At 33.3% G+C, this 18127-nt stretch overlaps 1 protein-coding gene across 13 annotated transcripts in view; it reads left to right on the top strand.

Moving 5' to 3' along the window:
* Positions 1 to 11003: 11003 nt before the first annotated feature.
* LOC139501891 (arginine-glutamic acid dipeptide repeats protein-like) overlaps positions 11004 to 18127 on the top strand; it is a 96972-nt gene continuing 89848 nt past the window's right edge. For 9 of the 13 annotated variants that reach the window (XR_011658681.1, XM_071291143.1, XM_071291139.1 and 6 more), the window contains exons 1-3: positions 11004 to 11164; positions 14240 to 14465; positions 15497 to 15567. Coding sequence is in view for 12 of the 13 variants with exons in the window: in XM_071291143.1 (XP_071147244.1) it covers positions 14240 to 14465; positions 15497 to 15567 (297 nt within the window). In the remaining variant the exon portion in view is untranslated. The remainder of the gene's footprint in view (positions 11165 to 14239; positions 14466 to 15496; positions 15568 to 18127) is intronic. The other 4 variants (XM_071291149.1, XM_071291148.1, XM_071291147.1 and 1 more) reach the window with 2 other exon arrangements.

Raw genomic sequence — 18127 nt, 5'->3', positions numbered from 1 at the left:
GGGGTATTACAAGCCCAGTAGTCAGCACTTTTTGTGCTGACATGAATTATCATTGATATGGTTATATTTATAAATTTACTGTTTACAAATTGTTGATTTTTTTTGAAAAACTAAGGCTTTTCTACCTCAGGCATAGATTACCTTAGCTGTATATGGCAAAACTTTAGGAATTTTGGTCCGCAATGCTCTTCAACTTCGTACTTTATTTGGCCTTTTTAACTTTTTTGGATTCGAGCATCATTGACGAGTCTTTTGTAGAGAAACGCGCGTCTGGCGTATATACTAAATTTAGTCCTGGTATCTATGATGAGTTTATTTCCAGTAAACCAAAATAATGAAGAAAAAAAAAATAACATTATATGTAATGTGAAGAGCATTATTTAAGATCAGGTCTTTTATACCTGATTTATTTCAGTATGCAAACAAATGAAACGAATAAGAAATTAACATGTTGAATAGTTATTGGTTGGTTAGTGTCCAGTGTATGTATGTTATGACGATATGTGCAAAATATATTGGATCTCTGAAGTTTAGAGAACCACTTTTAACTTCAGCATAATATCTGAATGCTCGTTAATTTGTCAATGCATAAATGTTCGTTAATATTCCAATGCACCTGAATATCTCCTAGAGGCTCGTGAATATCCAAATGTTAGCATATGATGAATCTTTCTAGAATTTCTACAATACAAACTCTTTAACATAGTATGAACATGTCAATGGGAACAATAAATGTAAATGTAAATTGATAAATATTCATACAACAAGTACCATAATTACTCTACTTCATTGAAAATTGATAATTGCTTCATTTTCTTTCAATTTCACGTGCCATGTCTATCTTAAAGTAAGAGAATGAAAATACCAAAAATAAAATTCAAACTAGTAAGTCGAAAATAAAATGACAACTCCATGGCAAAACAAGAAAAGACAAACAACAGTAACCAAAACACAGCACAAAACTAAAGGCAGCTAATCCACACACGAACCCCACAAAAAAAACCAAGGGGTAAGTTATGTCATCGTAGGAAATTGATTAGACTGAAATAATAATCATCATAGTTTTACACTCACCATTTTTACTTGCTTACACAATTGGGCTATTTACTGAAAGGTCATCATAAGTGGTGATAAGAGGTGATTCAACCTTGAATATGAACCATTCCTAAGGACCAATCATGATATTTGTATAAAAGATTTACATCGTTTTGTTTATCATTTATCAGCAAAAAGTTGCGATCTTGAAAACTAAACCAGAAAAAGACAAGAACGTACCGCGATTTATATGTTAATTTTGACGAAATATGTTATGCATACATTGTATCTGTATGTTGTGTGTCGTACAACAATTCAATGTGGAGGTGATCAAATGATTATGATACTGTAGCTATAATCTTTATTTCATTTATACGTAAAAAAACCCAACTCTCATTGGACAAAGAATGCCATCACCATTCATTGGGTAGATTTTTAAAAAAAATAATTCAAATTGTAAAACTTGTGAGGTCATTCTGTCCCACTTGCATTAGTCTGCATCATATTGACAGCTCACATATGCGTATTTAGAAATACAAAGTCAAAAAGCAAAGAGCAAATACGGCATTCGCTGAGTTTTCATAGATAAGAAATAAGAAAAGTATTGGTTAAGGGGTAAGTGAGAACCAAGCGGGATACATTTAAGTCTTTTTTCCATCACAGAGCCAACATCATAGTTATCAGATGATAAAATTGATACTTTGGTGAATGGTTTTATAGTGGGAAATAATTTTAAATGAATGCTGGCGACAAAGAGAAAAATATTCAACGAGTGACCGAACAATACATTAACTCACGAATGCGCGTAGTGGGAGGTTTAGCTAGCAATAAACCAGGTTCAATCCAACATTTCCTATATAAGAAAATGCCTGCACCAAGTCAGGAATATGACAGTTGTTATCCATTCGTTTGATGTGTTTGAGCTTTTAATTTTGCCATTTGATTAGGGACTTTCCTTTTTGAATTTTCCTCGGAGTTCAGTATTTTTGTGAATTTTCCTTTTTGCATGAACCTGGTTTATAGCTAGCTATATATATAGCTTAACCTCTCACTTGTATGACAGTCGCACCAAATTCCATTATTATTCAAACGATGTGTGAACAAAACTAACAGACACAATAGGTAAAAATGTCAAAAATAGGGGTACAGCACTCAACATTGAGTTATTATTACTATGAAACAAACAAAATTGTAACCAGAGATAGAAAAAAGGCATATATCAAATTTAACTACCTTATTCATTGCTTTTTTGTTTTATGATTTTAAGTACTGGGACCGAATCCTTGCTCTAAGCGGCACATGGTTAGGTTAGCATTAACTATGACGTAGAATCGCGCGTTTGACGTACATCAGTTGTTCAGCTTATAAACGTCACACAAGTAGGTATAAAATTATTTTGTCGTTCAAATAAAATTGAGAATGGAAATGGTAAATGTGTCAAAGAGACAACAACCCGACCATAGAAAAAACAACAGCAGAAGGTCACCAACAGGTCTTCAATGTAGCGAGAAATTCCCGCACCCGGAGGCATCCCTCAGCTGGCCCCTAAACAAATATATACTAGTTCAGTGATAAATTAATGAACGTCATACTAATTTTCAAATTGTACACAAGAAACTAAAATTAAAATAATACAAAACTAACAAAGGCCAGAGACTCCTGACTTGGGGCAGGCGCAAAAAGGCGGCGGGGTTAAACATGTTTATGAGATCTCAACCCTCCCCCTGTACCTCTAGCCAATGTAGAAAAGTAAACGCATAACAATACGCACATTTAAAATTCAGTTCAAGAGAAGTCCGAGTCTGATGTCAGAAGATGCAACCAAAGAAAATAAACAAAATGACAATAATACATAAATATCATACCATCATAACATATATGAGAAGAACATAGCCCGTGCCATGCCAATAACTGGTTTTTGGATAAATGTGTTTAGTTCCAATGCAAAGACCCTATAAGTGAATCAATATTTACGCCCAAATATGCAATCTTTAATGACCTGACAACAGTGTCGTAACTATATCCCTTCTTAATAAGTCTATTTAAAGGTTTTAATAGTTTCTGAGGTGAAAACTGACATTTTTGTGCTTAATAAAGAATGTTTCCATAAAAAATTGGATGTGAAATACCTGAACGTATAAGAAGTCTGCATGTTGAGCTATATTTACGAATGATGTCCTTATACCGATGGTAAAATTTAGTAAATGTTTTGACTAGTTTGTGATATCGAAAACCCTGGTGTTATAATTTTTCAGTAATACATAAATTTCTCTCGTTAAAATCTAAAACATTGTTACATACACGAGCGAATCGTACAAGTTGAGATATATAAACACCGTAAGATGGTGACAAGGGAACGTCATCATCTAAAAATGGATAATTAACGATAGGAAATGAAAAATCATCTCTTTTATCATAAATTTTAGTATTAAGCTTTCCGTTAGTGATATAGATATCAAGATCGAGGAAAGGGCAGTGGTCATTGTTAGTATTAGCTTTATTTAAAGTAAGTTTAACAGGATAAATTTCTTTAGTATACATACTGAAGTCGTCATTATTGAGAGCCAACATATCATCCAAATATCTAAAAGTATTATTGCGTAAACCCCTGAGGGTTTACGCAGTATATATATTGGACGAGTGATGTAGTCTTTCGGAACACCGGATGTTAGGCGGAACACTTCTGGTCTTTCTATGACCACCTTTCAAATACATGCGCAATAGCTATGACCACCTTTCAAATGCATGCGCAATAGCTTACAAATCTGTTGAATATGCATTAGCATCTTAAGTTGCTATAGAGATATTTTACGTATGATCTGAAATTTATTATGATATAATATTTTCTTGCACACGATTACAAGCTGCTAATATTAACCTACATGCGTAGTATTTTAATTAGTCAAACGATGTAACCAGCTGTGTTTAGATATGAGATAAGATTTCATGTAAACAATGCGCTTAAATTTATATTCTGAACGAGAATAATTAAAAATAAAATCTTTAGAAAGAGTTTTAGTAGCATTTTATTTTAGATTTTACGTTTAGTGAAGATGTACATGTTGTAAAAAGCAAGCTATTTATTTTTTTATACTGAAATTAAAGGGAAGTCTTTCTTGCATATGATTAAATTACAGTTATTTTTTTTAGTTAAATATTGCAACTTTAATTAAAAAAAATGGTTATTAAAAATAAAATTAAATAGATATTGAATATGAAAAAATAAAATATTTTGAACGAGAACAATTAAAAATAATATCTTTAAAAAAAGTATTAGCACTTTTTGAAATTTTACGTCTAGGATAGACCAAGGACATGGAAATATAATCATAAATACTTGCCTCAAATAGGTGTAAAAACGAGGATTTAAAAAAATCTTTTATTGAAAATAACGTTAAAATTAATTATGAAAGTTATGTCCGTATTTATTTTCATTAATATTGCAAATTTAAAGTTATTTTCTTTGTTTAAATATTGCAACATTATTTACTTTTTTTTAATAACCTCTGAATCCTTTTCGTCATTAAAATGCGACTGATAAGTATAGATATTCAATATGAAGGGGGAAAAAATAACCGTGACTGAAATCTAAATCTAAAATTTATTTTAAAAAAATACACATTTGACCATGCAGATGTAAGAAATGATACTTCAAGCAATGAAACAACGAATTAAATGTGCCACTTTAATTACGACTGATAACCTAAAAATGAATCATGCATGCATTTTTAGCAGACTTAACCAGGTCGGCGATCAGATATCGAATATAAAAAAAGAAGATATCGGGTTTGGTGTCAATGAGACAACTATCTGCAAGAAACCAAAATAACACAGAAATACAAACTATGGGTCACCGTACGGCCTTCAACAACAGGCAAAGCACGTACCGCATAGTCGGCCATAAAAGGCCCCGAAATGACAATGTAAAACAATCAGTCAAAAAAGAAAATTAACAAAGTCCGTATCATCGTATGCGTAACTTAGTTGCTCACCAGAGGAACTTTACGCAAGCGTTTAAACACGCGTTCCATAAGTTTGAAGTACGTCGAAATGCAAAGGTATACGCTTGGTGAACGCTTTTACTTCAGGAAAATTTTAATGGAACATAAAAAAAATCATTCAGCTCAAGCGTTTGTCAAACGTATATACATGTACCTGTAAACTGCACGCACATAATATACACGCTACATGAGCGTTGAAAACGCTACAGATAAGTTTTAGACACGTTAAGGGCACATTGCATACAAAAATACTCGTCGCCTTAAAGCTTTCATTTAGGAAAAGAAGTCCGATACGGGTGAAACTTCATCAAACCTACAGAAGATATTACACCCTCTCTAACCATGCAACATGGGACTAGACATAGAAGTACAGGAACTACTCACATTAGTTTGAGCTGTACAAGATCTACAAAAATATCCCGCCTGCCTCAAAGGTGCATATAGGATCAACCATGGTCCAGCACTAATGTTACAAATACCAACCAGAGTTACAATGACGTGGTAGTAAGTCTTTAAAGGCCACCGAGCGGCCTCCAAAAATGAAAAAAAAACTACTATTTAGTCGGCTATTAAATGCCCCGACCATTAAGATTTAAAAACAAAAATCAAATAAAACTAAACAGCCTTATTGATAACAAAATAATTTACGAAAACAACTTGACCGACATGAATTATGAACAACAACCACTGTACTACATGTTTCTGGCTTTAGAATGGACATTGGCACATAAACAATGTGGTGGCCATAAACCCAACCCTCCCAAATGAACCAAACCTTAAGGACAACACATCGCAAGAAAAAACTGTAAAATATCAGTTGCAATTCGCGTCCCTAAAATTATGGGTACGGTGCACAATAATCACTTACATAAAAACAATAGACACAAATCACTGAAATAATCGCACTTACCGAAAGCTATTTCAAAGCTAGTGAACATGTAGACGAACCAGTGGACATAGACGGACTGGTAAACATGTAAACAGACGGGCGAATGTGACAGACTTATTGACAAACATTCACATAAAGACAGACCTGCAGTTGGGAATGTAGGAAGACCAGGAGAAACGCTAAGGTACGCTTTACGCACACCCAATACACGCTTTAAGCTCGTTGTGCACACGATACAGATATGATTGACAGGTTGAATGCATCAAAATTACTAGCGTTTTGGTAGCGTGCATGATTTTTTTTACCTCGGCCGACGTACGTCGGATCTATACGTTGATGTGTGAAGCCGGTATTACATTATTTAAACCACTAAACAGGCAATGTCAGTTTCTAATTCTTATGCACAACAAAAGTAATATAAGACAATACATCTTTATTAAACAATTATCTAATATATATATAATGCCAAACAAGCATTTGGGTTTACGATTGCATTTCTTTTTTTAAAGAAAGCAACTTGTTAAATATGTTTATCAGATGTTGTTTCGATGGGTCTTTGTTGATTTTTGTCATAAATTGTAACTCATAGCAATACAAAAACAGGTCCGCAATAAGTGATGCACAGTTAGTCCCCATTGGAATTCCGATAACCTGACGATATACGGAAACTCCAAAGCGAACAAAATGTTATCTAGTAAAAAATCAAGGGCATATATAGTATCAAAGCATGTCCAATTGACATAGTTTTTTTTTGTTTATTGCTACTAAAAAATGAACAGAGTATATTCTTTAGTTCTTTTTTGTTCCTATACATGTAACTGGATGCCTATAAAGTTAGGTCATGTCAAATGAATATCCGTCACCAAAAACAGACAAAACCGTCGAATAAAAGAAGTATTACATGTTCATAAAGACAAATAAAATAAAATTGAGAATAGAATTGGGGAATGTGTCAAAGAGACAACAACCCGCCATAGAGCAGACAACAGCAGAAGGTCACCAACAAGTCTTGAATTCAATGAATACTATTAAGTATAACACATTATATTCAGATTTAAAAAAAAAAACGTCATTACGCATGCAGAATCTATAATTCAAGACCATCGTGTATTACTTGTGAGTTTGGTACGGAATATTTATTAACAAGGTCATGATAACTTCAGGGGAACTTCTAGTTAGAAAAAGGACGAGACGTTTTTAGACATATATGTTGTGTACAAGATGTAAGTTTGTACAAATTATAATTTGTACAGGGTTTTTGTACAAGTTATAAGTTTTTTGACACATACCTTTTTGCAACAGGTGATACACGTTTAACTTATAAAATGTACCATTGTAATGTTTTAGATTAAAAAAATAATATACGTCAACCTAACATTTAGTGCTATTTTTCTTGCTTTCAAACTGGAAATGAGGATACCTGAATGGTTTAAATTCTAATTTTTTTTTCTTATACCATGTTCATATCTATACAAAACCTTTGTGAGGTCTTATAATGTTTTTGTATCAATGCTCAGTATTAGACTATCATGAAGTTGTGAAAAATTGACAGAAATATGCGGAGCAAAAGACTGTGTACCTGCAACATCCATTTTTGTTCATCAGGTCATAAAACACTGATAACTTCAAAAATTCTGTACAAATTATATTCTGTACAAATTATAATTTGTACAACATTACAACTTGTACACAACATTTATACCCCTCATGCCTGGTTCGTCAACATTCTGCTCAGACACTGGTGACGTTTTACATGCAAAGTCTGAGTAGGAGCTGCAAGCTCTTGAATACCAAATAAGTTGGGGAAATATGGGGAAATGTATATCCCATATGTAGGCTGTTGTTATATTCAGTTGTTAATTAAATATAAAGTGCGGGGAATTGATACATAAAACCGTCACTTGTTTAACATATATAGTGGTACTGAGATGGCTGTGTTTGTCAAATTCTAGGTATTAGTCTAAAAATGAGGCGGAATAAGCCGTGTTTGTTGTTTTCTTAAATGAGTAGGTCCGGTAAAGGCCGATTTTGACCTCAAATTTCAGGTACATCTGACGAAAGATTTTGGACACTTTTTAAAAACTTAAGTGTCTATTTCAGTTGATTGAATTAGTGTATGTGAACGATTGTAACCGATTTACTCATTAAAAACGCTCTAAAAACCGTCTAAAATTTAACTAAAATGCTAAAATTATGAAGATTCCAGTAGTTTTGCATGACTTAAAGTATGCTAGTAACCGATATATATATGTGCATTGTTTAGTAAAAAAAACAGCGCATATTTATGTAGCATAACTGAGCATTCTACTTTCCAATAAATAACAAAAGTTTACATTTTAACAATTTTGTAAAACTGCTATATTTTAGGGCCAGAAAGGGGTCTTACTGGACCTATACTCCTTTATAGTTCTGTGGGATCAGAAAAGTTCGAATTGTTAATGGAAGCAACATCATCAATATACCCGAAAGTGAAATTAAATAAACTCACTGGCTTCTTTGATATGCTTGTTTTAGTCTTATAATTATTTCCAGGGACATATATACTAAAGAGTTTATTTATGATTATATGTCTCTGCTATTTCGGACCGTTCGTCACGGTCATATTATGGGTAAATTGATTGACAAATGTTTAAAACTTTTAAAGTTTAATTATGTTTAACTGAATTGTCTTTTGTCTATTGAAACTTGTGGTGGTCTGCGGCGGTTTTTTTCTTCTTCTGATCAGACAAAACGGGGAGAGCCACTAACTTCGACAGGAATGATGAAATTTCGACTTGTTAATGAACAAAAGTTTTTGTTATTTTTAACTTGGCGTGTACTGGTTGACACACGCGCACAGTATATCTGCGTTATGGAATTACCGACTGCAGATTTACCACATAGAAGTAGAAGTAAAAGAACACATCATAGGTACCAAGAGACTAGCTGTACAGAAGACGAACTACTAAGTCTATAGACCACTCGGTCATGTCATATTGAATACACAGTTAACCCTCAGTTTTCAAGTTAAACAAGTTTTGAACTATGATCACTGTGGAACGTTAACTTTGCCGGAACGATAAAGCCCGCGCTTTTTATTGCAGAAATTCGCTAAATATTCAACCAAATTAAATTATAAAAATGTATTAATTTGTATGTGTTCAAATCACTGAGAAAAAACAAAAAACACCTGAGGACAAAACTATTACCAAAATAAACCAGTGGCGGATCCGGGGGGGGGGGGGGGTCTGGGGGTTGGAACCCCCTTTTTTTGGCCGTTCAATTCATTTGAATGGGGACATATAGTTGGAACCCCCCCCTTTTGTCCTGGGTTGGGACCCCACCCCCTTTTTAAAATGGCAGGATCCGCCACTGTAAACAAGCATACTTTAGACAATATTCTACGTCTTTTAATGCCTTGTTGATCAAAATGCAACTATAAATGCCCTCAAAACATTTTTTTGAAAATAATATAGAGGACGGAAACAAGTTATCTCTGAACAACTCAAATCTCAAACACCAAACACAGCAGTCGCTTTTACAGATGGGTCATGTTTAGGAAATCAAGGCCCCTGCGGTGCAGGAGCTATAATTTACATCAATAATCAAGAAGAAAAATTAAAAAGACCTGTCTCTAACAATTTTAAGGATCAATCTTGCTAGCTGAACTTCTAGCAATAAAAATTGTACTGGATTACATAGAATCTTTTTCAAAACAGCAAATTGATACTTTAACTTTATTTTCGGACAGTCAGAACGCATTAGGTATCTTAACTCTTAATTGGAAAAGTGACAGCTATCATCAAACCATTAACGAAATCAAAGGGAAAATAAAAAATTTAAATGAACATGGAATTTTAATAAACTTAAACTGGACACCAGGACATGCCAACATAAAAGGAAATGATGAAGCAGACTCCCTGGCAAAAGAAGCTGCTAAAGAAGCAGAAACACTAGCAGTTGATGACATAGTGTTTACAAAACAAGATGTAAAAAAAGCAGCTAGAAATTCTGTTAAAAAAAATGGCAACGCAGATGGGAAAACAGTAATGCTGGACGTCATTATTTCAGATTTCATCCTGAAGTTAAAAATAAAGTAAAAAAAGACTTCCCGTCAACAAAAATGTACAACATAATCAACAGTTTACGAACAGGTTATTCTAAATTAAATGCATACCAATTTATGAGGGGGAGGACAGGGGTAAGGGAGACAGGGAGAAAGGGGGTAGGAGAAAGCAGAAAGGGGGTAGGAGAAAGGAGAGGAAGGCTGAGAGAACGGAGAAAAAGTTGGAGAAAGGAGAAAAAATAAAATATCTCTCCTTTTAAATTTTTTTCTAATATTTCAAGAAAAAATATCTCAAAAGGAGGGAGAAGGGTACCCCCCTGTCCTCCCCCTCATTTATAATAAACCAGCACATCAACTCGGAAACCTGTGATCACTGCAAACAAAAAGAAAATGTCACAACACTACCTTTTTGAATGTGACCTGTATTCAGATGCCAGAGACAAATTATTTCATCAAATATACTTCATAACAGGACAAATTCCAACAGATTTAGACAATTTATTAACAATCAATTTGCCAAATGCAGAAAATATCAATCAACTATTAGCGGAGTACATAGAGGAAACAAACCGTTTTAGTGGATAATTTAATACAAATTTCTTTTAATTTTTAATATTTTTTAGTTTTTCATGCCATTTCGATAACCTAATTAACCATTTTTTTCACTTGATACATTTATATAATTCTATAATATTTTTAAAACGCCACCTACAATATCGAAGTTCAAAGGAGAAACTACATTAGTGATAATAATTTTACAAGAGAGGATAATTCACAAGAGAGAGTACTCTGTCATCACGACAAAGATTGAAGATTGAAGATTGTAAATACAAAAAAGTCAATGTTTTATTTTTAAAAAAGTGAACCAAAATCCTTTTTATTTCAAAATAATACAGTTGAAATGTATGAGTTTACATTTTATAGATCTTTAGAGTAATGCAAGAGCCTTGCATACAAATATAAAAGTCTTGACACAAAGAAATTGTAGTATGGGAGAGAACTCTGCTACAAACTTATGCTGATTACCTCCCTTTCAACAGAAAAATTGTGGCCCCCACAGGAAGCTGAAACTCATGGCGGAAAGAACAAAATACGTCTTTGTTTAGGTTGAAAGAAAGCATTTATACACTCGTTTAAGTCCATGATTGTTGACCGATTCATTTGAAAATATGCAGACATCCCTATTTCTTTAAGGTAATCACAAAATTTATATCAAGAAATGTCATACAACAAAGATTATGCGATATATAAACATGATGATAAACAAACGCCGGTAAAGTCTTCTAAAGATAAACACAAAATTAAAATATACACATTAAAAGCTTTATGAAGTATAACAGTTGCAAATAAAATGTCCATTTTAAAATACTCACATTTATAAATTATATAAATCTCTGTAAATGACAACAAATGTTTCAAAATGGAAAGTTTAAAATTCAAAATTCCCATACAAGTTTCTCCCTCTCCTCTAGTCCAAATAATTATGACCTCTTGTAAGGCTATTCAGTGTTCTAGGATTTTTTTGGCACCTTGACTTACCACGGGTAAGATCAATAAAAAAATTACTTACCCACATCTAAAAGTTAAATCCGCCAACCAATGCGGACGGCGCAAAAAAAACGATTTCTTACTAAATTTGACAAATATGTTATAGTTATTACTATGTCATTTATTAAGAGCTATAATAAATGCAACTGTAAGTTTATTTTCCTCCGATGACAAGAAAAAAAATCGTTTATGTCCCGATTTAAGCACCAGTTATCAATCCGGATTTTCCGATTTTACAGACACCGTGACCGACTTTTAGAATGATAGGAGAAGAATGTGGTCTCTTTTGCGCTTGATTACACCTAGTAAACGAGTGCTTGAATAAAAGCGCCGATAGACATCGACAAAATCTTCGATCTTTTATCAAAGTTTTTTCTCGTGATTTAATAAAAATAAAAAGCAGATATGGGAAAATTGAAGAGGACCGGGAAATTTCAAGAGTTTTTCGGCTTCCCCGAACTTGAAAATTGACTTACCACCGGGTGACAAAGGCTAAAAAATGACTTACCCGTTGTCCTAATCCACTTACCCCGGGTAACGGGTAATGGGAATCCTAGAACACTGACTATTATAATTTTTTTCTTTGATGCCTTACATCAGGCGGCGTCAAAGCTAAAAAATAAAATAGCCTTCCTAGATGTCAAAATTATTTCTGGTGTCCGCGAGGCCAGTGATACCGCACATTAGCTGATTTCGTCATATAACCAAAGTACAAAATGTAACACAAATAAAATCGTTCTTGTTATTGTTTTAGCCGAATCCGGGTCCGTTCGCGTCCATTCACGTTCGCACCCTATCATGTTCGCCCCCTTTCACTTTCGCACCCTACACGTTCGCGCCCAATTTTTATCGGTTTTGTGTTTTATAACTTTGTAATCAAGTTTTGCTAAGTGTATTCCTATAAGTATATTTGTTGTCATTGTCCTAAATTAAAGTGAGACAACGTGATTTTTAGTGTTGAATAAATCTTAATCTTGTTTTGGTTAAGTGTATTGCTAACTTTTAGTTCATTATTTCAAAATAAAGTGGGACTAGGAGTAGGACAACGTATTTTTTGTGTTGAATACATTTTAATTATGTTTTGGTTACTGCATTGCTAAGATTTTTGGTTTCATTGACATTGTTTCAAATCAAAGGTGCCAAGCTGTTAAAATTTTTTGTGTTTTTCATTTAAAATTTTCAATGTTTTTACTCATACCAAGCTAAAAACATGCATCATTTACATCAAATCAAGTAAAAACAACAACCTTGATTTTCTTATTATTCAACTGGATTTTTATTTAAAATTGGGTGCGAACATGCGAAGTGTATTGGGCGCGAACAGACCTGATACCGTTTTAGCCTTCTGAAGGGATAAAAAACAATTAAATTGACAAGTTGAAGAGTAAGATAATAACTGCAATCCCGTGATTTACAATATTTGGCCAATTTCCATTAAAAAATTACATCATCAGATAAAATTTGTTTTATTTATGTCAAATTTATATCAGATTGAAATAATATTTGCTCTGCATCCTTGGCAGTGTGCTTGGTTCAAATTCAGCCATATTTCGGAGTAGAAATTCTTTCCCTTAATGGCCTTATACACCTTATCGCTAATCCCGGCTGACCTGGCTGGTTGAACTTTTGACGCATACAACAATCACTTTTCCATTGTGGCTTCAGATATTTTGTTTTATGAAGTCAAAAGCAAAAGAAGCTATTTTTGGCAGGCATGCGCGAAATCACCGGACATTGGAGGAACTCTCAGAACAGGGGTTTCCCTAATTTTGGACACACATTACACAAAATCTTGAGGGTGAAACCATACAAACAGAGGATTTTACGAAATAAAAGTATGTTATGAATGTGTTCATTATCCAATTATTGCCTTATTGGTTTTATCAGTTGAATGAAGTAAAGTTATAAGTCTTAGGTGCATGGATACACCGTACTGCACAGTACCTCAACTCCACCAATCTGGATGGGCCCACTGATCATGCTAAAACACAAAGGGGAACCATGTTGTAGTGGTTAGTACATGTACATCAGACTACTAACACAAACGTTTCTGGTTTGATCCCTGTGATGGGAAGAAAATTTTATGGACTGAATTTTCAGCTCTCCCTTGACAGCATTAGCAAGTATGGTCTTAAGGATATGATCAGAAGGGGATGATAAATGGCTGACCAGTGTTAAGAGAGAGCCATATCTCTGGCACATAAAAGACACCCTTGTAGATTTCAGAAAATAGCAGGCTAATGTCACTACAACTACAAGGCAGCACCTGCACCAGCAAAGTGGAAAGGAATTAATATACAGATGTAGGTTGCTATAAATTGTTTCCCCAATCCACTATAAATAAATATGCTTAAACTAAAACACCTTAAAAATAGACTGATTTATAGGAGTCTGGTTTACTCTGTAAATAATTTATATTAACTTATTTTTTTTATGCCCCACCTACAATAGTAGAGGGGCATTATGTTTTCTGGTCTGTGCGTTCGTTCGTTCGTCCGTCTGTCCCGCTTCAGGTTAAAGTTTTTGGTCGAGGTAGTTTTTGATGAAGTTGAAGTCCAATCGACTTCAAACTTGGTACACATGTTCCCTATGATATGATCTTTCTAATTTTAATGCCAAATTAGAGATTTTACCCCAATTTCACGGTCCACTGAACATAGAAAATGATAGTGCGAGTGGGGCATTCGTGTACTGAGGACACATTCTTGTTTATTTTAATAGATGGACAGAAATGAAATGGACATGTTGATAAGTAATGGTGTAGGTTATCGATCACCTGAGAGCTCACAGACAACAGAAGACATCAAGACACCAGATGGCGCCATAACAATCCCAGTAAAGAAGCAGAAGAAAGGGTCACGATGGCGTTGTTCAGGTGTCATTACAAAAGTAGGAGAAAAGATTGTCTCGTACACTACAGAAGATGGCATCAAATATCGAAAGGGAGGTAATTACATTGTAGATTTTTAGTTTTATATCTTATGCTTATTTCAAAACTTTCCACTTTCCACAGGATTTGTATACATCATGTGGATCCAGAAATTTTCATATGTGGGGGACAGCTGAATGCCTATACTAAGAAGGGGTCTTTATTGGTGGAGGAAGCTGGAGTGCCCAGAAAAAACCATAGACCTTTGATAGGAAAACTGACAATCCTAGTTAATTAAGATTTGAGTTGATTGCACCGGCACAAGCTTGGTTTGATCTCACAACCTCAGGGTTGACTGTCTAGTGATTACAGTTTTAATCATGAGGTGGCCATGAGGGAAACATAGGTCTTAGCAGAACAATGTTTACATGTTCATCTTATTTTTTTATGATTGAATAAACATATCTACTGAATATCTTTCCTTTCTATGTTTTGTAGCCAATTTATGGAAGACTTATAATTTGTGTCTCAATTTCTTTTTATAGAAATGCATGACTACGTTTATGTTCTCTAACCAAATGTTACATGTATGAACCGTATGCGCAATGCTAATAACCACAAAACACAGATCAAGATAGAATTTTGGTGGGGTCACTTTTACCATTTTAAAGTAATATCCCTTTACAAATGGAAAATTTTTTTTGTTTCTGTTCTTTAACTTATATGACGTTTGCCACAACTGAATGTTATGAAACGTATACACAATCATGAATGCTTATTACCACAAATCTCTGATAAATTACAAATTTGGGTAGCGTCACTTCAACAGTTCTTGAGTTATTTCCCTTTTAAACATTATATGCAAAAAGGGGGGGCCGGACATCATCTGTATCCAATGGACGAATTCCCCATTTATTTTTTACAAAAATATATGACCAGAAAAAGTCAAAAACCATCAGAAGGAATAAATAAATATGTATCTTGTAGGTTTGTAGATATATTGTCGATTGTAGATATAAGGATGTTTTAAAGACTTTTGTGTCAATTATCGCCAATTAGTGCTTGGATCTGACAGGGCTACCTGGGTGATTTTATACTTTTACTTGCAGATTGTGTTTATCTTGAGAATTCAAATGTTGACCAACCATTTTATGTTTGTGGTATTAAAGAATTTCGATTGGTGAGTATAAATAGACAAACTGTATATCTGACTGGTTTGTATTGAATGATCTGTGTGTAATAATAATGTTTATGTTCTCCTTCGCTTTGTTCATACGAACATAAAACAATTCTGATCACTTCAAAGTAAGACAACTGAAGACTGGTATGAATTGAGAGATGCACCAAAGCAGTTTTGATAAACGTGAGGTATTACATTTACAACAATTTTATATTTATATCAAAGTCAAAGTTGTGGGCACAATCCTGGAATCAAAATCTAAAAATACAAATAATATGAATTAGAACAAGAAAAACTTACATACAAAAGCATAATAATAAATATCTAACTGATATATATAGCTGTCGAACTCGCTTTGGTGTTTTCTTGATAGTTAGATAAAGGCGCCAAAAGAATTATATAAAGGTCTTGAACTGAATTACTTCTTACTACACAAAGAAAAGTAAATACAAATATTTTATTAAGGTGGTACCCAACACTTTCACTAAAATTAATTTGGCTCGTTTAATTTTCATAAAATTTTTACTTTAACAAAAATATAAAAAATTTAATTTTTTTGAACCAACTGTTTTGTCAGAAAAATTACACTGGTTATGTAGCAATTTGACAACCACCAATTTTGATCATTGAGAAGCTTAATATTCCTTTTACAACAGAACGTAATTAAAACGTTTAGCTGACTTTACAGAGTTATCTCCCTGTAGTGTTAGGTACCACCTTAAATAGAAATATAACATGTATAAGTAGTAGACTAGTTTGGTAATATAATTCTATGCATTAATTTATTTTCACTGAAAGTGTTTAGGACTTTATTAAAACTTTAAAAAAATGATGTCTGTAAGTCCTGTGGGCCCTCACAATATTCCTGGGCTGAAGATCCTAGACCTTTTCTCTGTCTAAGGCATTATGTAGTTATTATTGTAACCATTCATTTGTACTTCTATTTGTTTAATCTTTTTGAATTTTGTATTCACAGCTTCTCTTTGACCAGTTATGAAAGTTTAGTTAGATTTGATTTCTATTCTTGTAAAGTATTTAATGTCACTGGTGATATAATGTATTAAATTTTGTTTCAGTTATCTCCCTTGTATGTCAATTTTGTTATGAAAAAAATAATACCAATACTTGTGGGTTGTAATTGTCTACAGTCCATCATGATTACTAAGGAGGGAGGATTAAATTTAATGTTTACCCTTGTCTCTCTGTATATCTGTCCTTACTTCCAATTGGTTTCAGATTTATAACTTTTGTTTTTCTAAACCAAATGTTATTATACTTATACAAGATACTAGTTGCTATAAATTCCTGATCAAGTTCAAATTTGGAATGTGTCACATTCACTGTTCTTGGAACACAAAATGTCAATAGGTTTGAATTAATACATTGACTCTGCCATATTTACAAGCATGGGTACTGTAAACCAACTAATTTTTGCATGCAAGTTATTTTTGTGACTTACGCAAGCAGAAAAATAACTGGAATATAAATCAACCCGAATATGTAAAACTTGGATCTTCACATATTAAACAACAGCAAGCAAATCTAAAAAATTGCAAAATTAAATCTCCTCGAAATGGGATAGTTTATTAGTTTGGACTAAATGCAAAATAAAGTATCCCCGAAAAATAGTTGGTTTATAGTATTAAAACTCTAAGAGCAGGAGTCTGTTAAAAAAACCCTGTTAAAGATATTTTCAGCCAAGGACTCTGCTGAGTACAAACTGGGAGCCTCAGCCCAACGAATATCTAGTACACTTCTGGCTATTTATGAATAATTTCACCTTTTCTTGAAAAAAAAAAATCAGCTGAAAATACTATGCTTGTCTTTATATGATTAATTGCAGTCTCAAACATTTATTTCCCTAGTACAATGTCTCCCTTGTCATTGACCAGAATGAGGAATCTTACATCAGATAATGGTTGATAAGTTGTGTTACAATCCCCAGTCATTTCCAAACATAAGCCGCCAATAAAAAGTCCATTCTGCTGTGTTGAGAGCTTTCGTTCTGTATAGTAATTCACGGTGAAACATCCATTAGTTAGGACGCGGAGTCGGAGTGTGATTTACAGAGGCAAATAAAAACCCAATCAATATAACGCTGATGATGATGTTATTATTTGGTCAAAGAAACTACAAAATGTTCTTAGAAAACATAAGAAAAGGAGATATTGGGTAAAAATTGTTTAGTCAGCATCTGAACAACATAATATAACAAAATAAATGAATCTAAAGTCTGATATATATACTCTTAAAAAATCTAATTTCTTTATAAAATAAACAAACGTAAAATTGTCAAATAATTTGAATAAAACAAATGGTGATTCTCACCAAAAATTAAAAAAAAAAAATTATTTTTGATTATTGATTAGATTATTTAAGGGTATATATTGGAATTATTTCTTTTTGTCCATCTGAGTGAACTAGCTTTTCAGCAGAGTTCGCAAAATCTTTTTTTCCCGTGTGGTCCTTGAAGAAATCTGTTGGTCCTCACTATTATTTCTAATGCAAAATACTGAAATTGTGTCAGTTCTTTGTAAAATTTTGGTGGTCACATCCTTAG

Source organism: Mytilus edulis, chromosome 13 (assembly GCF_963676685.1).
Source record: "Mytilus edulis chromosome 13, xbMytEdul2.2, whole genome shotgun sequence".
In the NCBI taxonomy this organism is placed as follows: Eukaryota; Metazoa; Mollusca; class Bivalvia; order Mytilida; family Mytilidae; genus Mytilus; species Mytilus edulis.
Note: the sequence above shows the minus strand (reverse complement) of the source record. Positions and strands in the feature narration are given on the sequence as shown.